The sequence below is a fragment of the Saccostrea echinata genome, unplaced genomic scaffold (genome assembly GCF_033153115.1).
Source record: "Saccostrea echinata isolate AGI-Se365-2 ecotype Australia unplaced genomic scaffold, CSIRO_AGI_Sech_v1 ptg000009l, whole genome shotgun sequence".
NCBI classification, from domain to species: domain Eukaryota; kingdom Metazoa; phylum Mollusca; class Bivalvia; order Ostreida; family Ostreidae; genus Saccostrea; species Saccostrea echinata.
Genome location: NW_026889758.1, coordinates 50,879,945 through 50,904,694, shown reverse-complemented (window position 1 = coordinate 50,904,694; position 24,750 = coordinate 50,879,945). Strand labels below are relative to the sequence as shown.

Here is a 24,750-nt window from a genome sequence, read left to right as displayed (position 1 = left end):
TATCGCCATTTCTAACCTGTAAGTATCAAAAATTTAAAAAAAAATAGTATCGAGTAGCCGTTGGAAGGTTTGTATTGTGGCAATCGCCAATAAAAGATACCATTTCTCCCGTGATAGCCGTCACGGTAGCTCAGTCGGTAGAGCGCTCGCTCCGTGATCGGGAGGTCGTGAGTTCGAATCACTGCCGCGACTGACCCAAGTCGATAAAAAATGGGTAGCAACTCTTCCTTCGCCATGCGCTCGGCACTTTGAAGTGAAAGTTGCGGGTCCTTCGGATGAGACCTTAAAAACCGAGGCCCCGTGTCACGGCAGGCGTTGGCACGATAAAGATCCCTCACTGCTCAATGGCCCTGAGTGCCGAGTAAAGGTCAAAATTTGAAGCCCCTCACCGGTATATGGTGACGTCTCTATATGAGTGAAAAATTCTCGAATGGGACGTAAAACAACATACAATCAATCCAAAAGCTAGGGTGACAAGGCTCCCTATTATTTGAAAATCTAAGAAATGAACATAGTTTTATATATATAAAAATATAAAAGATTGTAGAAAACTTTAAATAAAAGAGATAAAAACAGATGAAATGCTTCAAAAACAAATGCAACATACTGTAAATTAGTGATTTTCGACTCTTTTGTGCACTTTGTTTATACTGTCAGCTGTGAATCCAACATTCATTTTGAATCAGGGATAATTTTCATTGACGACTATTGCATTAATTGTTTTAAGAAACATACCCTCCTCACAAATGAAAAAAGAACACTGAAATTAAATACCTCCTGCTTTTGTACTTATTAAAATTGCCGTCATTTTCCTTCTGTTTGCATTTCAGATAGGTATCAAAATGAATATGTCCATTGCTATAAAAAAAAAAAGAAAAAAAAAAGAGAATAAAACATAAGGATATAATATTCAATTCTTTTCAACCCATGATCCATGAGAATATATAAAATAGATATTTTTAGGCAATAGAGTTTGTAAGATAAGGTTTCAATATATTCAACAATTAGTATCGGTGAAATCAGTTGTTTTAATGTAAAATTTTGTCAAAACCTATATTCTTAACGGCTCAACTTTCAAAAATTGTTTCATTAAACTACAAACAGGGTGGACCACAAAATTCAATATAGTTAAGAGATTGTGGTTTACTTCATATTCAAAAAAGACAAAATTGTATTGACTGTTACAGATAATGTAAACCTAAGGTCGGGTTACTGTACTGATTGGAACAAAACGAGAAGAAATTAATTAGAACTTCTTTTTCTGAACATCGGGAAAGACGATGGGATTGCAAATGTTCGGTAATTTTACTGTTTATATAGGTCTTTCTCTCCGCGACAATTAGCTATTTGGAGAGCCTCCGGCATTCCCTTACAAAGGTAAAAACAGCCAGGATTGGGTTCGACTTACTGCAAACACGAGACGTATTTTTCTCAACGGTGTTATTAAGGTAGTATAGGAAGAAAAAACAAATTATACGGAAATAATGTTCGTCCGAGTGTTTATGTGGCTAATTTGTCTTAACAATAAAAGATATCAGCGAGTATCCTACAGCATCCTCGACTTATTGTTCAGGGCTCCTATTTCTAATTGCCAACTCGATGCCTTGTGCACAAGCAATTTTTCCTACTCTTGGTAAAACGATGCTTCCAAGGTATTATTTACGTAATAAGCAAAAGAAGAAACGAATGGTTTGCAAATGTCTTTTTTTTTCTTCTACTGAAAATGCAAGCACTTTAAGATTGGGTACATGCCGGAGATTAATTTCTTTTATCGTTTCTTGAGGGAAATCATTTTTGGCAATTTAAAGCACAATTATTCTTGGGTGTCTTTGTAAATATAAATACACATGCACATGCATGTATACGTAAAGAATTCTTACAGTGGATTTGCAACTCAAATGCCCGTCAGTTAATCTTGTGTTTCTTCTTTCTACAGTACAATGAATAAGTGTATACATACAGTTTTACTTTATTACCTGGGCGAAAATGTCAAATATTAAGCAAAACAGATCTGAGATCTTAGCAAGACTCATACTGCTAATCAGAATAGTCAGTTAAGAGTAAGCTACTGACTGTATATTCTCTAGAATACTGTGAAATAAATACATTGTAACCGTAGCGATTTGTGGATTCAAATCATGAGTGGCATCCAACAATTCCTAAAAGTATGAAATACATTTTCATGTCGTAGAAAAGAAAAAATTAACAAATTCTGTAAGCTGGAACATCCCATCAACTACTAGTCATAGCAGAGACAGTCTATCTTTATACTTCATCAATTAAGAAATTGATTCAATCAATATATCTTCATAATAATGTTTACTGTCAATGAAAAGGATCTAAAAAGAATTGTGTAACATATGTGATAACATTAAAGGAAAATACCTGTACATGTATGTTAAAAAACAACGTATAGCGTACCACAGAAAAAGACTCTGTGCTTGGTCCATTAAAATAGGCTAAATATTGTAAAATGTTAAAGAACCTGATAAAAAATAAATTTTTGATTTACATTTTGTAAAATGTAGTATTCCATGAAACAATCCTTAAAGAAGAGGTGTCATAGATATGAATATAAAACCAGCCATGTCATCAAAATTCTGCTGTACCTTGTACCTGTGGAGAGGGCATATATAGGCTATGCCTGCTGCCCAATCTATTTATGTTTCTACATAATAAAATACATGTATGTTCAAATCAAAATTCTGCTGTTGTAAAGAAAATTTAGTGCAACAAATCTTTTAACCTGAAATGAAAAAAAAAATATGTTCAACTACATAGCTATTTTAACACTAAATGTTGAGCTGCGTACGTTCATTGGTGTTCATTATACATGTATACAAAGTTTGAATGATTAAAAATTCTAGATTTGATAATTTTTTTCTTGTAAGCTGAATTAGATGTAAGCATATCCTTCTTTATTTCTTTGATTCTTCTGCAGAAGTTAACTTCAGCAAAAAGAAACACATTGAACGGTGTATTAATCTCAAGAACATTGGGGAACAAGGCGTGCAAAATGCCTATAGCTCAAATGTATAAAGTCATATTCAGTTTGTGAATTTCGTATTTAAAGTAAAGTTCTTTTCATTGAAAGGTATGAAATTATGACAAACAAAACATTTTCTGCGGAAAATTCTTCCGGTAAAAATCATTCTATGATTTTTTTTTTAATAAAAAGTGGTTCGAACCCAAGCAATAAAAATCCTGAGTGTCAATTTTCCCTTCGAAACTAACATGCAAACCACTACGCTTTACCTCTTATATATGATATGACCCTTGACTAAATGGACTTCAAATATTTCTCGGACAGATACGAAAGTTGTGCCATAAAAGTGTACCTTTGTGTCTTTGTTCCATGTTTTTGTATAATCTTTCAAAAAAAAAAAAAAAAAAAAAAAAAAAAAAAAAAAAATTGGAGCGAAGACCCACTCGTATGGAAAAATTGTGTTTTAGTATGAAGAATTGATCATTTTTGCCCTCTTTGGTGTATGTATGCTATTTCAAAAATGAATAATTTCAATCTTTGTGAGATTATTGCGATTTGTGGAGATTTTACATAAAGTACATGTATATGCAAATGTTAAATAGAATATCAAAGAAAATTTGTCATAATTGAGATTTAATTTTTTACTTTTTTATTTGCTCGCCTTGTTCGCCCATCTTCTTTCTTTATTTCAGTAACAAATTCTTTAGTATAATTCAGCAACTATATTTGGTGTTTGAAATTCGTCAAGGAAGCTTGTCGCTCTTTAAGATAAAATTAATTGCGATGTTCAGCATTGTAATGAAATAAACGCATTCAGGAAGAACTGATGATATGTGCTTTTCTTATGTTAATATGAATGATCCGAGTTCGGAACAAAAAAGATGGAAACATCTGTGACACACTTCATAGATAAAATCTATTTTTATGTAGAAATTACAAAACAATATTTTCCCGCTTGGGTCATCCTTTCCCGTAATCAGATAACCTTTGAAACAGATACATCCTGCTTCCTTGGAGTGTAATTTACAATGTATACAAAAAAATTAACATTATAGGGAAATTTCATTTAATTTCTCATTAAAGTTTGATGCTTTCTTATATAACTTGTTGTGTTGTGTTATCGTATTAGAAAACGATTCGTGTCCCTCTGTAGTGTACGTCTGCTTTCTGTGCTTAACGTCTGCTGTTCATCGTGTTATTTAAGAAGATAATTATAAGTTATTGTGTTTTCTTTCCGAGTTTGTCTTTTACTTTCAAAGATGTCTTTTGAAAGTTTCAAAAAATAAATACAGTTGTGGTATTCACCTGTTTGTTTTATTATTAATGACTTTTGACTAACCAAGAAAAACATAATTACACATCGGAGAATGTGCTTTTTTCCGTACTTTTCTAACATCAAGTAACAATTAAATCTTTCAGAAATTACTTTCTTACCGATAGGTTATACATGAAAGATTGTTTATTTTATTTTTGTTTGCATCTTTTATCGTCTTTAGCTTTTTTAGGGGTTGGGTTGGGGGTTATATCATAACGATTGAACACGCCTACAATCTGATTTGTCTTATTTACATTCGAAAAACAGTACCCTCCTCTACTGAAAAAATGATTATGACACTTTAATTTAAAACAGTTTAAGAAACTGTGTTTAAAAAAAAAATAGTAATACGATTTTGTCAAGTTATGTTGAATTTTAATTCAAGATTTCTTCAAACTAGCATGAATGCATTTGGGCCTATATGTTGACAACCTTAGTACACATGTATAAGTACATGTAGTATTCAACTCATGCAAACTAATAAAACAGGAGACATCCAACCTACTGTTTTACTGTTCAGGTAATTGTTTTCTCTCTCTCTCTCTCTCTCTCTCTCTTAATATCAAAAGTTTTCATCAAATATAATTCTAATTAATTCAACAATTATAAAGATTTTCTTTAAAGGAGTTTTTTTGGTGGCGTGGGTTGTAGGCCTATTTAAGACAGATATAATACACGGAAAATTAAAATCTATTTCACTTAATCTTCAAGCTGTCAACACCTGGAAATTTATGAATTGTTGTCAGAATTGTGAAAAAATACTTCAATACATTATATTGCATTGAATTTTTATCTGCTGAATCATGATGACATATTCTTTTTATCTATATGGCTTTTAAAAATATTGAAATTTACATTAATATAGTGGTCAATAAAATGTTATTAAAAGTCGAAAAACTATCAATCACGATTTTAATTATTTCCAGCTTTAATTAAGGATAAGTAACACATTGTGGCTCCGTGACCTACTGCTTGTTCAAATTTCAAAGAGTTTTGTGGGCTTTATGTAGTATACGGGACAATTAATATGATAAATGAATAAGAAGTAACTGGTACAATTTATAGTGTACGTGTATATTTAAAGGGTTTGTTCTTAAAATTGATTTGAGGAGGCCGTTTCTTTGATCTTGTTTGTTTGTTTTTTACTACACAGGACCCTGGTTTATACGGTCTTATCCGAACGGCCAGTCTCCATGTCCCGCAGTGCATTCGAACACGCGATCATTTTCTTTTATATCAAGAACTATCCGATGGGTAAGGAATCTTACAAGATACATGTAAGGAGATCATTAAAGTTAAAGAAAATATCATGAGGTGGGGGGGGGGGGCATAACAATCGGGTGAACAAATGACGTTTTGAAACACAGTAAATACAGGACACACCATTGGGATGTCATTGTCTTAGCAGTACGCTAAGGGTGATTATATTTATATTACTAGTATATCATAATTAAAAATGTGTATAATTTATTAATGAACAAAGGAAATGAGCTCAATCTAAGAGTTCATATAATCTTGTCTTTCATTTTTTCAGTTGGGAAGGGGGAGGGCGACTACCAAGCAAAAATTCCTTGACAAGCAAAAACAAAAGGGTGGCATCAGACGTAATTATTGAAGGGGCACATTCATCAAGTACTAAGTAGCTTTTTTCTATAATTTACTATATATCAGCAAAACTATTGGGGGCACGGCCCCCGGTTCCTACGGCCATGAATCCTTTTTAATGTAGTGGATACTAAAAGAACTTGAATTCTTGCAACTTAGCTGTGGACCATCTCATCATATCACACATTGAGCTAGTTTCAATGAGCTCCCCTCAAGAACAAAATCTTCGTCGACTTTATGGTTTGTTATCAATTATCAACGTGGTAGTCATGGAATTCTAGGAATTTAAACACAACAATTTTCTTTGGAAAATGTGCAAATTTCAGTTTGGATTTCTTTGCCCTTACTCCTTACATGTTAAGTCATAAATATAGACATTGCCAAGCGAGCAGCGCTCGCTATTGGGATTTTGCATTGCCTAACGTGTACAGGAATGTAAGAAATTCGAACTGAAAATTATACATTTTGTCAAGCAAAAATTATTTTTCAAGTTCCCAGAATTCCACATACTGCTTGCAAACGTCGATAATGGCGGATTTACGTCGATAATGGCGGATTTAATATTTAGGCAGTCAAGATTTAGTTCTTGCCGAGAGCTCAGATGAAGAAGATAATTTCATATTCTATTTAAGACATACACTGTACATATGACTATCATAAGAAACGCAACACAAAATAAGTCATTTTCTTGCATACAATTTTACCCCCCCCCTCCAAATATCTATTCACTTGAAATATCTTTAGTATCCACAAAGTTGGAACATATATATATATATATATATATATATATATATATATATATATATATATATATATATATATATATATATATATATATATATATATATAATAAGAAGTTTAAAAGGTAGGATTTTGAAAGTTACAAAGCTACAGAAACGGTTGATGTTCAAAAACAGACTACTTGTTTGTGCGATCTGATATAAGGTGCAATAACTTTCTTCACTACGGATTTCTGAAATTCTAAAAGGAAAATCAGAAAACATCCGGAGAACTGTTTCACGCAGCTTAAAATTGTAACCTCCGGACCATGAACAGGGATACCAGTGAGATTTGTTGCAGACTCATTTTATTGCCACCACCTCACCATGTGCGTTCCAGACAATTAACGATTTTTTAACCACAAACAGCATTTGATCATCGTAGACCGGGTGTAGGAGGAGTAGCCTTTTAAAACAATTTTACAGAAATTTGGATTTAAGTAACCATGGCGACATCATTCAACAAAAACAAAAGAACTTAAAAAGACAATTATGTATCTCAGTTTAGTCTACTTGTATGCCAAGTTATACTGAATTCAGACAAAAAGTGTAGGAGTAGTGTTTTGAAAGTATTTCACAGAAATTTCTATTTTTAATAACCATGGCAACACTGTTCATCGAAATCCAAAACAACTAGTAAAGAGAATTATGTATCTAAGTGTAGTCTACTTATGTGCCAAGTTATACTGAAATAAGACAAAAGCTGTAAGAGGAGTAGCATTTTGAATGTATTTCCAAGAAATCTCTATTTTTTGTAACCATGGCAACATCGTTCATCGAAATCAAAAACCGATATAAAGAATTATGTATCTTATTATAGTCTACTTGTATGCCAAGTTATACTGAAATCGAACCAAAGCTGTAGGAGGAGTAGCGTTTTGAAAGTATTTCACAGAATTTCTATATTTAGTAACCATGGTAACACCGTCCATTGAAATCAAAAACCAATATACAGAATTATGCATCTTAGTGTAGTCTACTTATGTGCAAAGTTATATTGAAATCAGATCAAAACTGTAGGAAGAGTAGCGTTTTGAAAGTTTTTCAGAGAAATTTCTATTTTTAGTAACCATGGCAACACCGTTCATTCAAATCAAAAACCGATTTATATCCAGTGATCAGAATGATGTATCTTACATGTAATATAGTCTACTTGTGTGCCAAGATATCTTGAAATCAGACCAAAACTGTAGGAGGAGTAACATTTTGAAAGTATTTCCCAGATTTCTCTTTTTTGTAACCATGGCAACACCGTTCATTGAAATCAAAATCCGACAAACAGAATTATGTATCTTAGTGTAGTCTACTTATGTGCTAAGTTATATTGAAATCAGACCAAAACTGTAGGAGTAGCGTTTTGAAAAATTGTTTACAGACAGACAGACGGATGGACGACGGACACCTTACTATCGCATAAGCTCTTCTGGTCTCCGACCAGTAGAGCTAAAAATTTTACAGACGGACAGACAGAAGGACGAAAGGACGAACAACGGACATTTCACTATTGCATACGTTTTTTTTCTGCATGGTCTCTGACCAGTAGAGCTAAAAACTAGGTTTTATGCTATCATAGACACTTCAAAAACACTTATGCATCTATTTGATTGAATAAGATGAAAAAGTTGGAATCGAATTTAACGCACCATTATTCAATAAATCAAACACTGGGCACTTTGATATCACAGACACTTCATTAAAAACGGAACTTGAAAATTTTCATATCTTGTGATTGGTCATCTCCAAAATTACTTTCTTAAATCACTCTGAAGTTGATATTAACAGGATGCTGGAGTTCCTCATTGACAACATCTTTGTAGTCTTTGGAGACCAGGTCTTCCAACAAACTGTTGGAATTTCGATGGGAACTAATTGTACTCATTTATTAACCGACCTGTTTTCATAATCCCATGAAGATGAATTTATTCAAAAACTTCTATATGAGGAGGAGAAAACACCTACTGTGGCCTTAAACTCGACATTCAGATATATAATTACTTTCATTCATATATCGACTCGATTTATCCCCAGTGAACTCGATATAAAAGACACCATGTAGAGTCTGTCAAATTTGTTTCATATTTGGATGTTTTAATGACTATAGACGATAAGGGCCAACTAACAACTAAACTATATGACAAACGAGATGACTTTAGCTTTTACATCGTCTACTTTCCTTGTTTATGTAGCAATATTCCGCTATCACTTGCATATGGGTTACGTTTACTTAATCGATACCCGAGAACATGCTCTGAGCACGATCAATTTTAAATTGAAATTTGCTGTAAAAATTTGAATTTATCAATCCTCCAATCCGGAATATATGAATTGCTATAATTTTAATACATTTTTCATTTTTAGACCGATTTAACAGATATAATTGAAATCTGATGTATTTTTCCTTTCTTCTTAAAGCGCGCAAATATATTTTCAAAGCTAAAAATATCGATTTACTGTTTCTTTGATAATCTAAAAATAATTGTCAGATAATTAACTACAAAATCTATTGTAATCCTATTTTTCATCTGTATCGGGTAACCCCCTCTCCAAAATTGATAAATTACTTTGCTTTACCTCCGAGAATGTTGCTAACACCTTGCTTTTGTGTTCAGTAAACAGTTTGACACATATTTTATAAGTTGATTCTGTCCTCCCTGATTATACAGTGATAGGACCGGGTTCTTCAGTAACACACCCGCTCAGCTGACATTTTAAAAGACAATTGTCGGGATCGGATTTCAGTTATATCTGTTAAACCGGTCTCAAAATGAAAAATGTATTAAAATTATGGCAATATATCCCGGATTGGAGGATTGATAAATTGAAATTTTTACAGCAAATTTCAATACCCGATCGTATCAGGTTTCCTTATCACGAAATATCACAGCTTTAGCCGGCCATTTTGTTTTTATTATTCTGTGAATTATGGTCGATACTCAAGCGACAAATTATTTTTCAAATTTGAAATTGTTTTTCCTCGATGAAAACTTGGAATTTTATGAGAGAATTAATGACACAGGTACACAATATTAGAATGAATTTTGTCGCCTCAGATGAGATTTATAGTGATAAAGTAAGGGGCATCCATCATATATGCAAATGAGTATGAGACACAACAAATATTGTTCTCCTCTAAAATTTGACCAGATGTAATTTTGATGTAGACAATACAAATAGATAAGACTATACCAATGCTTTTTTTTTAAAGAAAAAACAAATGGGTGCATATGGTTTATATTTTCAGGGATGTAATACGTGTTACAATATCTATTTATTTATTTTCATCTTTTTATTCCACTCTGTACATGAATTAAAATAACTAGTATATAATAAAAAAAAGTATAATACAAGTTCTACATGTATCGTCAAGATACGATCTGGGACAGTCGACTCTCCTTCTAAAGACGCCCTTTTCTTGTGAGCGATTCCTGCCTATGGCATACGGTACTTTGAAACATCTTCAAATATTTTCTTAATAAATATTGTTTTAAAAGGAATAAAAAAAACCTATAACGGAAAACTTTGTTAATTTCATTTAAGCATTGCACCTACACAGTCTTCCTAACAGTTTGACACAATTATTTATGCATACGATGTCAACATTAAGTCGAATCCCTAGGGTAAAATTCGGGAAAGTAAGAAAGACAGATGGGAACAAATCTTAATGAGTACCCCAAACAAAGAAGACATACTGGTATTTATTTATATAGCACAAATTAAGATATATCTAGTTTCATTACAAGCAGTTATAATTCATGAAATGATCAATGTTCTCTGTGTGTTTAACTGCAATTAATTCATGCAATAGTTTGAATCTTCTACTCTACAATTAAATATTTATTATATTTATTACATACGTACATGAAACTGCAGAACAGAAACTATACATTTTGGAACATTGGTCTTTACTAGTTGGAAATGATTACATGACAATATATTTTCTCTTAGTCATTTCCAACTTTAAATTGGAAATTTGTATAAAGACATATTTTTCTGCAAGTCGAAGGTCCACAGCTACATTACTTAAAAAGAGGCACAACTTTTCTTATCGCCTATTAGTTACGCTAATTTGGTGAATGTTGGAAATTTCTGAATGTAATTTTGTTTCAGATTTATCAATAATTATATAAAAATTGCTTGAATTTGAATTCACTAGAAATACTGACAGAGATGGAAATTCTGTTATAGCATCGTCCTACTGGAGTTTGTGTAACAGAGATCATGATAAAAATCTTGCGGCGAGTGCAGACGACATTTGGCAAACCGCGTCTTCTACGCTGAAGGTCATCTTTTTCAATGCGCAGAGGTCGGTCCATCTGCCTTTAGTCGTCATAATGACGCAATGAATATTTTATCACCTCAGACCGTGTATGATTACAAGATTAAGGATGTCTAACGACGAGTGCCAAAGCCAAAAAACCCCGACATCAATAAGGGTAATTGCCAAGGATAGCTAATCATACAAAAATGAATATGATTATTTTTTTCTTTCTAGGAATTGATAGGGGGAAAAAAAGAAGAATTTTGAGTAGTTTTAATGTTTTGCTCAGTTATAAATCTTCAAACACGAAATGGCTATTAGTAAGTATTTAAGTATAGAAAACTGGGGTGCAATATTGTGTAAAATTTAAACCTTACACATGGGAACTCGGTTAAAAGTTTCAAATACCATCGGATATTTTTTAAAGATCTAGTAATTAAAATAAAAGATTATTCATCCCTAGATAAAAATAGATGGGCGAACATAGCGTGCGAGAGCCTATACAGCTTCAGATATACAAAAAACTATGCTCAATTTGTGAATTTAGTATTTGGAGTGAAGTTCTCATTATTGAAATTTATGAAATTATGATAAACAAAACTTTTTGAAGAAAACTTTCTCAGCAAAAATTAGTATTTTATTGAAAAATAATTTGGTATTAGTGGGGTTCGAACCCTAGCGATAAAAAATACTAAGTATTTTTTTTTTGAGACTAGCACGCTAACCACTAGACTAACAAGTCCTGATGAATAATGACTTTTAAATCATGTTTGTGATATGACCCTTGACCTTATGGACTTCAAGTATTTCTCGAAAAGATGCGAATGTTATGTCATAAAAGTATATTTATAAGGTATAGTGGGTCTTTGCTCCATATTTTTGTTAACCAGAAAATGTATATTTATATGCAAACTTTGAGGATTAACTTTCTAAAAAAAATGGAGCGAAGACCCACTCATATCAAAAAATAGTGTTATAGTATGAGAAAGTGACCCTTTTTGCTTTCTTTAGTGTGTGTATAATATTACATAGGCAACTAATTTAAATCTTTGTGAGATATTTTTGCAAATTGTAGAGATTTTACATAAGTATATTTTAATGTTAGATGAAAAATATCAAGGAAAATTTTTATATAATTAAGATTTAATTTTTCACCTTTATATTTGTCGCACTATAGGCTTTTCGTTTGTCATGTTCACCCATCTTCTTTATAACTATTGAAATGAGAGTGTCCCTAAACAAAAGTCCGAGTTATACACTTTAGAAACGAAAATATCTGCATGTAGACAAAAATTGAGATATTTCTTTTGAAATCCGGTGTTCATTGACAATACAGTATATTTTAAATAACTTTGGATACAATTACAGAGATAATAGTTTCTGTAATAACTTTAGAAACGAGGATGTCCCTAGATACAAGTTTTGAGTTTTAAATCTGATTACGAGTGGTCTCTAAATGAAAGTCTGTGCTATAACTTTAGATACAAGGTTGTCCCTAAGCAAAATTTAATTTGGCGTTATAACTTTGGTCCCTAGACAAAAGTTCGAGATGTAATTTCAGAAACGAAGGCAAACAAATGTGGACAAAAGTTTAAATTATAACTTTTGGCATAGACCTAAAGCATATTTGCTTCAGGTCTATGCTTTTAGGTACTATATGGTGTCCACGAAAAGACAAATGTGAGGGTTACAATTTTGGATACTACGGGGTCTCTTGATATGCTTGTTTTTACTTTGGATACGAGGGGCCTCTAGAGAAAAATTTGTGTTATAATTTTGGATTCAAGCATCAACTTTACCCAATGTTACTGTGTTTACTTTTAATTCATTGCAGTTTATTTAGGAGTTTTCAGACAATATTATTGAGGGGTGCAAGCATAAATAGCATTATTCATGAACTGCCATTAATTAAATAATTTATACGTTATTTTTTGAAAAAAAAAAGGTACCAGTAAATCTATAAATAGAGTACGTTGTTCAATTTTTATTTGGACAGTAACAACGTGTTTACTTTTTTACATACGCAATTATATTCATTTTTTGAGTTGCCTCTTTGCACGAGGATTTTTCTTCGCAAAACACACAGAGACGTCACGTCTTTGAAGTGCTATTGTGACATAATTACGTTTATGTCACGAAGTTCCCTTTTCTCTTGACGCAACTCATTTCTAACACGAAGCAGGCTACTGACAAATACGTTGAGGATACAAGGATATCAACAATTTCGATAAAAGTCAACATTTCGCAAATTCTATAGTCGATACAAAGACCTTGTTTGCAAATACAATCTATCGTTAGGTCGAATATTGGCTAACGTCTTTCACACAAATTTTTAGGCCATTATTTTCACATATTTGTCTATGGATTATTCTGTTTACCCGAACATGACATGGGGCACATGGAGGTGTAAGTGGTCAACAGGGATGCCCACTCCTCTATGCCACCCTATCCCACCTCTGTTTTCAGAGGTCCATGTTTGCTCTGCTCATAATTTGTATTGTTTAATTGGACTTTTGAGCATGAATACTGTTCGTTATCTTCATATTTCACTCATTTCCTGTATCACTGTCAGCCATTCTCAGAATCCTACTAACAAGCAAGCAAGCTTAAAGTGCTGCCCTACCGCATGGCCCTACTATTTACACCCTATAGTCACTTGACTTTTACAAAAGATCTATTCCAACACACCATGTACGATGTGTACACACTACTATGCTGCACATGATTCTTATCAACAACCTAATAAAAATAAATTATTTATTTGATTTATTTTGGAAAAACCAAAAAACAGCAAACATCATTCCAACTGGTTTGTTAATACTTTCATCCATTACAAAGGTCATGACCTCTGATTTAGGAATTTCAATAACGTCAATCATCTCTCCTTCTTCTACTACACCACCACCCTTTCCAGTTCGCATTTCCTCGGTTACTTCAGCATAAAAGAAATACTGCTTAGATCCTGTGGTCCCCACACCACTCCTGAAGAAGAATTTAGAAAATATGTTTCAATGCCTCGACCACTATGAAGATTAGGTAAAACAAATATATACATACAAGAAATTTCATTTAAAAAAAGGCAAACACAAGCCTACAACCAATCAGCAGATAACATTAATTGAGAAAAAGGGAAAGTCCCTGGCTCAATGAAAAAGATGACTTCTATAAGGAAGACAACTTTCTGTGATCAGAGAGTGGCGATAAACAAATGAAATTCAACCCAGTTTGATACACCATACAGGTCAAAATTCAAGACAGATCTATGACAATGTAGTCTAATATCTTACAACAGTCTTTTTTCAAATAAGACAAAGTCCTATTTCCCCCTCTTTTGACATTAAAATAAAAACACATAAAAAATATTGTGACACTTACAGTGCTTGCATATAAAAAATTCTTACTTATTTTGTTCATTGAATTCTTTTCTATCAAACATAAAAGCTTGTTTGTACCACATACAATACAAGAGGCCCAAGGGCCTTAACAGTCACCTGAGTATAAAACAACAATCCATAGAGGATCCATAGAGTATAAATTGAAAGCTGCAAAAACAAACCCAGGTTATACAATATATATTAATTTTTTCATCCAATCAAATAATGCATTACAACCAAAATTAACTTATATTAAAATGACTTATCATGGTTTTGTTGTTTTTGAGAAGATTTTTAATTGATCTTTCCTATATATTCCTAACTAAAACTTTGATCACCTGTTGTGCCACCTCCCTACCCCAGGGGGTCAAGATTTGAACAAATATGAATTAACATTACCCAAAGATGCTTCCATATAAATAAGACAAATCATGGCTTTGCTATTCTTGAGAAGAAGATTGTAAAAGATTTTTCATATGTATTCATGTGTAAATCTTTCATTGAATACAAAAAAAAAAAAAAAAAAAAAAAAAAAAGATTTCAAATATCGAGTAAGTACTAAATAAGAAAAATAATAAAATTTTCATTTTTTTTTTCAATAAAAAAAATTTAAATGTGCAAATTGTGGGGTTAATCTTTATGGCAGTTTTCTAGCTAGTACATGCAGTATCAATTTTCTGAAACTTTTGAGACCCTGAATGCAGCAATTTCCCTTTTTTATTGCAGCAACTTTTTGATATAATACTGGAGCTGGACTTATTGCAGCTGCTGGCACAGTACCAGACTTATCCTCCAATGGATCTTCACTATAAAAGGATTTAGTGTTCTCATTTACAAAAAGTAAACTTCAATCAAATGTGCAAATTCCAATTCTATAAACTCAGATTTTTCTTGATATATTGATATGAACCCATCTTCTCCATTTCCCTCAAAATTTTCTTCTCCTCCCCTTCATAATTTTTTTCATATGTACCGGTAACTCCTGTTTTTCTTTGCTATTACAACTGTTGATGAAATGCATTGTACTTCTTTGTTTAGAATTAATTTAAAGACTTTTTATGTTCATTCTTTGAGACCTTGTATATAGTTAGCATGGAAAGAGATGATATTGCCCTCTGCTGAATCATTTCATACCTACTATTATGTTACTGGTATATTAATCAGGGGTTAAAATACTGATGACATATGATTTATGTAAAATAAAGATAGATTGTAGGCTTATCCTCTATGCACATCTTTATATAATCTGAAAAATTAAAGACTGCTCATTATAAAAAATTCAATCTGCTTGTCATTTTGGAATTTTTATCTTAATTTTTGGGAAAAAGAGTCAATTTTCAAGGACAGAGCCCTTTTACCATACCTCCATGCCCAAATTATTATAAATGTATTATAGCATACAATATTTGGTGGAAATTCATTTTTGAACAAATTTGCTTAGATTTGATTTGGAGCATTTCTTAATAATCTTATTTATGTACAGTATATGTGCAAGACGTTTAGCATTGTACTTGAATTAGCTGAAATTGCTTTTTGCCAAAGGCTCTAATAAAAAATACAGCCAAATGTAATATGTTTACAGTAAATTGATCAACTGAAAATGTGCTAAATTGCAGTGAATTTCAATACTGCTTTGTATTAGACAACTGCAGATTAAACTCACAAAAGGAACTGATGAAGATTATTATTTCTGTCAACATATTTGTAACTGTTTATAAACTGGAAAGGAAACAACAAGTATGTACTACATGAAAAAAAGTTAGCATTTAACATTTCCTACATGTAATAGGGCTATAAAAGTAGCAAACCTGCTGCTGTATGCACTCTTATGTAAAAAGGAGCATTGTATGAGGAATGGCTGGAGCTAGTATTTCATTTCTGGAATCCATTTGTTATCTATAGAAACACCTACTATGAGACAGTTTTATAACATTTAAATATTTACTGTCAACAGACTTTCTATTTTTTTTCTTTTTGAGTAAAACTGTTGTAAAGAAATTAATTTGGAATGAAATTTTAGGAAATGTGAAGCATCAACTGCATTCAAACTCACTAAATATCAATTTTCAAAATGTATTGTCAAATGTTTAAATATAATCCTGAGAATTAAGGAAAAGTTTTATTCACATAAAGGAATTAAATAAGTGCCAAGAAATGATAGCATTTGTAAAAATGCAAAAAACAGCACAGAGAACCACAAATTTCATTTAATTTATTCAACCAAATTATTAATATAAATAACACCTCAATTTCAGACATACGTCTGTGAATGTGTTCATACAAAACTGTAAGGGTACTTAACCTTTGTAAACTTTTAATTATTTAGGTAGCATAATTTCATGCTCAACAAAATATTACTGCCTGCATATAAATATGCAGTAAGAAATTAACATTTTATCATTTGAAATCTAGATCCTGCAGGTCTATTAAAAATGTCCTGAAGCTGACGTTTAATTTATCTATGTCACCTTTTTCCCACAATTCATTTACATCTTGAGAACCTAGGATTGCATAGTTCGATCTGTCAAATGATTGTCTAATAAGAGTTGAGTCTGTATAGTCTCTTTTAACATAAATGACCTACACAATGTGTTTCATCATTTTCCTGCAAATCCTGCTAGATCGAGTTATATTTATTGTTAAAACCTGATATTCTACACTTCTTTAGTGTTCAACACAAATGGACATGGATATTAATTCTAGACATATTGTGTTTGATGCACAATGTTCTCTTCTTTATTATTGTAATGTACCCTCAGAACATGCATTTTAAATCCTATTTTATGTTAATGAATTGTATATTCAACAATTTCTCTTTGTAACACATGCATTTTCATTCAGACGCTGACACAAGAAACTGCAAGATCTTAACAATGCATAACACATAATTCATGAACTGAATTCATCGGTAGTTAGAAACAGAATACATGTATTGTCATCTGCTTTTGGATCCTGTATGTTTGGATTTAAGCAAGTGCATCTTCAGACAATGTCTATTATATAATCTCTTTAAAAATAATTTCTCTGTAATCATGGTAATGTACGAAGCTGGAAAGAGAGAGAGAGAGAGAGAGAGAGAGAGAGAGAGAGAGAGAGAAAGGCAGAGTTGAATATACCTATATATATTCATGAATTTTGGGTGTCTCGGATATCTAACACACTAATAATAAACACTTGTTTATTATTTAGCTTAAAACTGTCATTTTTCGTTGCACCTATTCAGTTACCAAAACGTCTCATTTACATCATCAACTAGCACAGCTTTCCATTCTCTCAAAACCTTTGAGAAATTTTACCAATTGTATTGAACAGATTAAAAAAACCTGTCCTCTCCCTCCTTTGACATTTTTGTGGTTTATCCTTCAGTCAGCTTACCTGTAGGAAGTCACATGTTCTATTGATTCTAAAGGGACATCAAATCCACATTCTTCTAGGATCTCCATTTTGGCAATTTCTGCTGGACTGACATCTTTGTCTATCAAACCTGCACAGAGTTCATAAGTTATCCCAAGTGAACCTGGAAATTTGTCTGAATCGATTGATACTTTGTTGTTTTTCTGTTCCGTTTCACAGTTATTCAAGTAAATAGCTGAAAAAAAGATAAATGGTTTGTAAATGGAAATATTCTGAGATTTTCATTTCTATTTGATTAGCTTCATTGTATGCAAAACTGGAATTTGTACGAAAAAAAATTAAATCCTAAAAAGTGTTTTTCTTACCTGGTCTAAATTGTTTAACAAAGATAAAGGAGTCATTAGATTTGTTGTACAAGAGAACAGCAATGCTGAAAATAAAATATAAGCTCTAAACAATGCACATTGAAGATGTTAAAGACATTCTATACATTAGTGATAATTAAATAATTTTTGGAAATTAAGAAAATTTTATTGCATAAATGTGAAAAGATTGAGTTTATCTATTTCATTTTAAACATAGGGACCTGCCATTTATCCCCAGGAAAATGTTAAAAGACAACAGATATTGATGAACAGAAATCACTGTTGCTTAATCAAAAGGGGAAAATACATGCAAATTAACTGTTCAATTAATGTATCTTGGTCTAATAAAATGTTAAGAATGTCTGAATTGATTGCAAATTGAATCAATTTATTTCATTTTAGATCTAGGGGCAGATAACTCTTTCTGCAAAAAATGCCATGGAATTGGATCTCTTCATTGTGCAGTGCTAGAGGGTCCTTAATGCCAAGGTAGTTTTATGCAGTTAGTGTTCTGCTCTTTGGTGTAAAATGGAATAAATGGAGAATTACAGTAAATGACACAATAAAAAATAAATTAAAGTATTCTTATCATTATATTACACCAAGATAAAGTAATTGAAACCATTATTTGCATGTACATTCCCAATATAAGTAAACAACAGTGATTTCTGATTATTAACACTTCATTTTCTTTGAACAACATTTTTTTTTCCTGGAGAAATATGGTAAGTACCCTATGTTGAAAATGAACTAGATATAAATTTCAATATGTACAACTTTATATGATACAATTTTCTCAAAGTCAAAAAAACATTTTAAAATTTCATAATAGTGTTTATAGACTTCAGAGCTTCCTTAAGAAATGCAACTATTCAATAAAAAGAGAATCTGAAACAATACTAGAATTAATAAATTGCAAAACTTATTTTTCTTCAAAAACATTCCATGTCCTAAGTCAAATATCATGCAATCAACCAACTGTTAACTAGAGCATAGAGCACCCTAACATTTAATACCCTTCTCTTGAAGTTGGTATACGTACTTGAGTTATCTCTCTTTGTTCATATAGTTTTCTCCAAAATGCAGATAGATATATAGAAGAAAAAATTCAGAGAATTTCCAGCATTTGGATCTTTTACTGGATTTAAATCAAAATCTCATTGATTATACCTTCTCCTAAGTATACACTGTCACAATTATCATTGAAATTTATAAACTTGTTCACAATATTTGTGGAATTTGCTAACAATTAAACACCAGCTAATATAAACTTGATCTCCTTCCAATGTAACTTCATTTGCATACTAGGAACTATTAGGTGTACACATTGTGCCTATCCCAAGACTTAAACTGATAAATCACAGACTAGAGAAAGTACTGTGAGACCATTTAAATTCAAATAAAAATATTTACTCAAACTTTTTTCTTGATCATATATAAATATACAAAGTGATTAACAGATGTTCTGAATAAAGTTTGCCATTTTCACAGATGTTTATATAATTTTCTTAACAAGAAAAAAATAAACCCCTATCTAGTAAATAACAAATGATTTTTTAGGTGGGGATTCCTATTTTTTGTTATAAGAAAAATATTTAACAACAAGCACCTGTGGCCATTTGTGGCAGTTTGAATGATTTACTTGAAAAAAAAAAAAAAACAAGTCAAAGAAAGACAATTCAAGGGAGAGTTGAGCATGTGAGAAATTTTGATAAAATTAATAAGATACATAGAAGTTTATAATGTATAAGATTATCATTTTTGGTATAAAAAAGGTCAATTTTCTGACATCTTTAATTATCTGAAAACTTCAGGATCAGACTAGTTTGTAATATATTTCTGAGTTAACATACCTATTATGAACTTGCATTGCATCCCAAATTTTGTCTGATCCATTCTGAAGAAAACAATAAAGTTCCTGAATCAATTAGTTTGTTGTACATGTGTGTTTAATTAAATTGATATACATGTAGCAATGATATGATTACTTTACCTATTTACATCAAACCAAATTTCAAATGTAACATTTTTGATACCCACCAGACATATAACTCCGTGAGGTGGGGGTTGAGGTAGGGTCAATGTCTTGTTCAGTACAATATTTTTTAGGAATGACTCTAATTCTTGGCCAAATTATTCGAGTATAACCTGGTTTGGGTCAGTTTATGCTTTATAATCTGCGAAGCGGATTATAAAACAGCGTAAACTGACCCAAACCAGGTTATACTCGAATAATTTGGCCAAGAATTAGAGTCATTCCTTATAATTTAATCTTAAAATCATTAAATAAGTAAGGGCATAAAATTTCGTTGCTTTTTATTAGTTCAAATTTGCCGCTCAATAATACAACCGTAGTAACGGAAGTAACGGAAGTAATGGGAAGCGAGGGGAGGTAAAAACTGATGCATAGGCCTAGCGGCAGCCTTGTTGTTTGTTTACATGTGGTAAGATCGAATTATTGTTAAGTTAAAGGTACCTTTATTAAATCTGAAATTTTCCATGAATCCCGAGGACTGGAAATGAGAGGATTGTATGGATACAGATGATTCAGCTGGTTGTCAGGGGGGTGTGTCCCCATACCAAACCAGGTTATACAGAAATAATTTGTGTTCCTTTTTGGATATTAACCAATCAGAGGATAGAATACAAACAAAATTAAATTATTTAACAATAAGCCATTTTAAATGTTTTTTATGCCCCTGTAATCGAAGATTCTGGAGCATATAGTTTTGCCCTGTCCACCTGTCTGTCTATAAAAATTTTAACCTTGCCCACAACATTTGACTGGTTGGAGCTATGGCTTTCATATTTCATGTGTGTATTTCTTGTGACAAAACCTTTGTCTGGGTACCTTCATATTTGACCTCTTGACTTTGGCATTGGAGTTTGACCCACTTTGCAAAATTTCACCAAACTTTAACCTTGGTCATAATTTTTAAACTATTCTGACATACTAGGACTTTCATACTACACATGTGTATCCCTTGAGAGAAGTTTCCTTGGGTACAAATATTTTTGACCCACTTTTAAAAAACTTTAACCTTGGCCTGAGTTTTATTTGCATTTAAGAAACTTTCACTTTCTCCATGAGGTGCCATATGGGGGCATCAGTGTTTCACAAACACATCTTGTTATAATAAAATGAGGTCTAGAGGCTTTTGCTTAAAGTGTTTAAAATAATTTAAAGCATTTAAAACAAACTCAATGATTTTTTTTACATTTGGAAATACACAATTGATCATCCTATCTACCATTAATACAATAAGATGAAAGTTGCAAATTTGAGTCATGCTAAAAAATAATAAACATACTGTAACCATAGTAACAGTACCAATACAAGCACATGAAAATGAATGGAAAACTTCACAAGAGGAATAATTTAAAACATTTGGGAAATTGCAATTTGCACAGTGTGATTTCTTTTTCACCAAACAGAGAGATTGGTGGACCCAAATGCGAGTCACCCTAGCTTTCACAGATTTTCTATCCTCTTTAACTTTATTCACCCTTCTTAGCATTGTTGCTTTAATTGTCTCCATACACTTTATCTAATTTTGTATCTGTTGTAAAGCAAACAAATTACTGAAAATTTTGTGAAGAACAAAATCCCCATAATCAATCACTGTCATACTCAGTATACCAACAGTACACCAGGATAATTTTAGCAGTCATATAAAGTATCTCATAAAAAAATGATGTCACAATCCATTCTTAATTTTGCAGGACGTTTCATATGTCCCTATAGTAGTATTCAGGGAACTTACTCATCATGTTCTTTTATGAGGTCCCAACATTTATCTTCTCTATTCTAAAGAAAAAATAAAACTTCAGATGTAGTTTTCACAGTCATACATTGATGTAATAAAGGTAGAATTACTGTTATCTATGTAATAAAATAAGGTTCTCTATTTGCCAACTCTCATGAGCTTATGGGGGCTTCATCCCCCTCCGGCTCCCCATCAAAAACTCCTTTACCCTGGAGACCTCACCATCTAATAGTGCCCCTCTAATGCAAAATCTTAGTCCCATGCCTGATTAATATAAGGATTGAAGCTTGGACTAAATAATTATTTCTCTAACTCTTCATCATACCACACACAAAATAATCACTTGCATTTGTAATATTTTCTTTTTCTTTCAATGTGAGGAAGTAAAATAACTTGAGACCTTCCATCATATTTTTATCAATGGAGAAGTATATAATGTTATGTGTGGATTTAAGGGGAAGAAGGACCTTTAGCTGAAAAAATACTTGTCATTCAATTTTTTTCATATTTTGTATATTTCTAATTAAGTATGTCCCACATATCTTAAAGCAGTTATATCATTAGGTTTCTGACCTTATTTTAGAGATATTGATTGACAAATATGATGCCCTACAGTATCTTAGTGGAGTTTTAATTCTCCATGTTTCCAGGCTCATTACTCTGTCCATAATTGTATTTTTAAAGCATATATAAAAAATATGTAAGTGAACATGTATCTTTTAAAATATTTCAGAGTATGAATTGGGTTTAAAATTCGAAAAGGCAAGTTCATCTATCACACTGCATCTGGATAGGGAAAATTACGAACTTTTTAAGACAACTTAAACAACAAAAAACGTAATTTACAAAAAATCCTATCATTCAATATTTTTAAATTTACGTTCAAATGCAAGTCCTTCAAATTATTGATTAACTGTAAAAATTTCGAATGGTGAAGCTGACCTTAATATTGCACAGGACATCGTTAAAGACGACATAAGCAGGACAAACACTTGTCATGTTTACATTTCTCGAGTACGGGAAAAACCAACTATGACGTCACACGTAAGCTAAATAAGCCAATTAAGATATACCTACATAAGATTTCCGTCATCAGCCATGCAAAAATAATTTTTGTGTTCCCCGTTTCTCAAAATACTTCATTCTATACTGATTATGACCTGTTTTTACATAATAACACCGCCCTTGTATTCACCGAGTATGATCTTGCTGTACTAGCAGATCGTGTATGACGTCACCGACTTGTGGGACGCGCAGTGTAAAGAAACAGAGGAGTGGATCAATCTTTTTTCATAATTTGTTAATGTTTACAAGAATGTTAAACTTTTTATTTTTTTAATATAAGATGGTAATTAAAGAAAAAAAAATTGTCAAAAATTTATACAAGAACTGGTGCTTTACACGTTTTGCACTTATATAAATGGAGACTATGACGTAGTTTAACAAAGTCATGTGACCATGTGTCCTTCATCCCCTTAAGATGTCAACTAACTCCTTTCTGCTTACATTGTCTGTCTACTTCAATTTGATTGATGCTTCTCAATGAGAGAAGCAAGCCTGAAAAAAAAAACGAATGAAATTCGTCAGGGGTCCCACTACCGATGCATGATTTTATCGGTACATGTACATGATGTATATCGGGATTTTAGATTATGCAATATGTATATAGTGATATGGAGACTAAAATACCTGTATAAAGTATATAATAATAAATGCTGGAATAATTAATTTTCTTGTTTAAACTTTTGCATTACAATTACCAGAAGTGTAAAACAGATGTTGTTAAATAGTAAAACAACGGCATCCTAGCATTCAAATGTAATGGGAGAGGAGAAAAAATGCACCAGGATTTGAACCTGGGCCCCCTGAATTTCCAGTCAGGTGCTCTACCGACTGAGCCATCTGGACACTGATGATCAAATCTGTCTGACCGCCATATTCCTCCCTCCTTAAAGTTCTCGGCCCCCCAAAAACACCAACCCAGGCTCTTCCCAGGCAGGTCTTTCACCTTTCACTTCCAGGTCATGGCATGTACGGCACTAAATGTAACAGCTAGGAGAGGAGAAAAATGCGACGTACCAGACAAAGATTCAAACCCCGGGCCTCCTGAATCTCCAGTCAGGTGCTCTACCAACTGAGCTACCTGGACACCAGCAATCCAACCTGTCTGACCGCCCACAAACATACCATAACAATTTACAAATACAGAAAGGTGAAGTTATGTTTTCACACCTTATTTATGAGAAGAATTGTACAAATTCATTTAAAATCATAGTAAAAATTGCATTCAAACATATCATGATATCACTGTGATATTTCTGAAAAAAAATTGTGATATATATTGTGATACAAAAATTTTTGGCGATACCCATCCCTAGGTCCCACGGCAATCATAGTTGACACAGAACCCCTGACATTAAGAGAATGACTTTGATGGTGCGATAGTGAACTACATGGCTCTATCCTGTGTGGCAGTATGGCAGGTTCAATCGGGGGTGGTCAGATACATCAGTTGGTAAAACAACTGACTAGTGATTCAGGGCTAGGGATGCGAATCCTGGTCTAGCCGATTGCATTTTTCTCCTCGCTGGTTACACCTGATCCCATAGAGATTTGATTTTTCTTTAAAAACTTATGTAGTTTTTTCATAATTTTATTAGGACAGTGATAATTTTTTCACAAAGAGTTTTTTTTTGGGTAAAATATAGCTTCATATCATACTTTACAGAGTCTGCATTGCTGGACCTAATAAAAAGAACAATAATCATAAAAATTGGATATTACTTTACCTGTTTGTACCTTAAACGCAGTGGCTTTATATATCGGGATTTTGTACATTCTTCAACGTAGACGTCAGTAACTTTTTCCATGGCTTTATAGTTACCATCAACCAAATCATAAAGTTGTTTCCGTTTCGTTTCTATTGTATTTTTGTGGTCGGGTTCGA

The 24,750-nt window shown here is 32.3% G+C and overlaps 1 protein-coding gene across 3 annotated transcripts; it reads right to left on the bottom strand.

Moving 5' to 3' along the window:
• Positions 1–13,692: 13,692 nt before the first annotated feature.
• On the bottom strand, positions 13,693–24,716 carry LOC133183040 (uridine diphosphate glucose pyrophosphatase NUDT14-like). 3 transcript variants are annotated; one of them, XM_061317964.1, is made up of 6 exons: positions 24,593–24,688; positions 21,801–21,844; positions 19,890–19,933; positions 18,037–18,101; positions 17,693–17,906; positions 13,693–13,925 (listed from the first exon to the last, which is right to left on the bottom strand). In XM_061317964.1, the coding sequence occupies exons 3-6, from the start codon at positions 19,904–19,906 to the stop codon at positions 13,697–13,699; spliced, it is 525 nt and encodes a 174-aa protein (XP_061173948.1). In that variant the 5' UTR covers positions 19,907–19,933; positions 21,801–21,844; positions 24,593–24,688; the 3' UTR covers positions 13,693–13,696. The 3 variants fall into 3 exon arrangements, with proteins under 3 accessions (XP_061173948.1, XP_061173947.1, XP_061173946.1); XM_061317963.1 differs by lacking the exon at positions 19,890–19,933 and having other exon boundaries at positions 24,593–24,716; XM_061317962.1 differs by lacking the exon at positions 21,801–21,844 and having other exon boundaries at positions 24,593–24,716.
• Between the last annotated feature and the right edge of the window lie 34 nt (positions 24,717–24,750).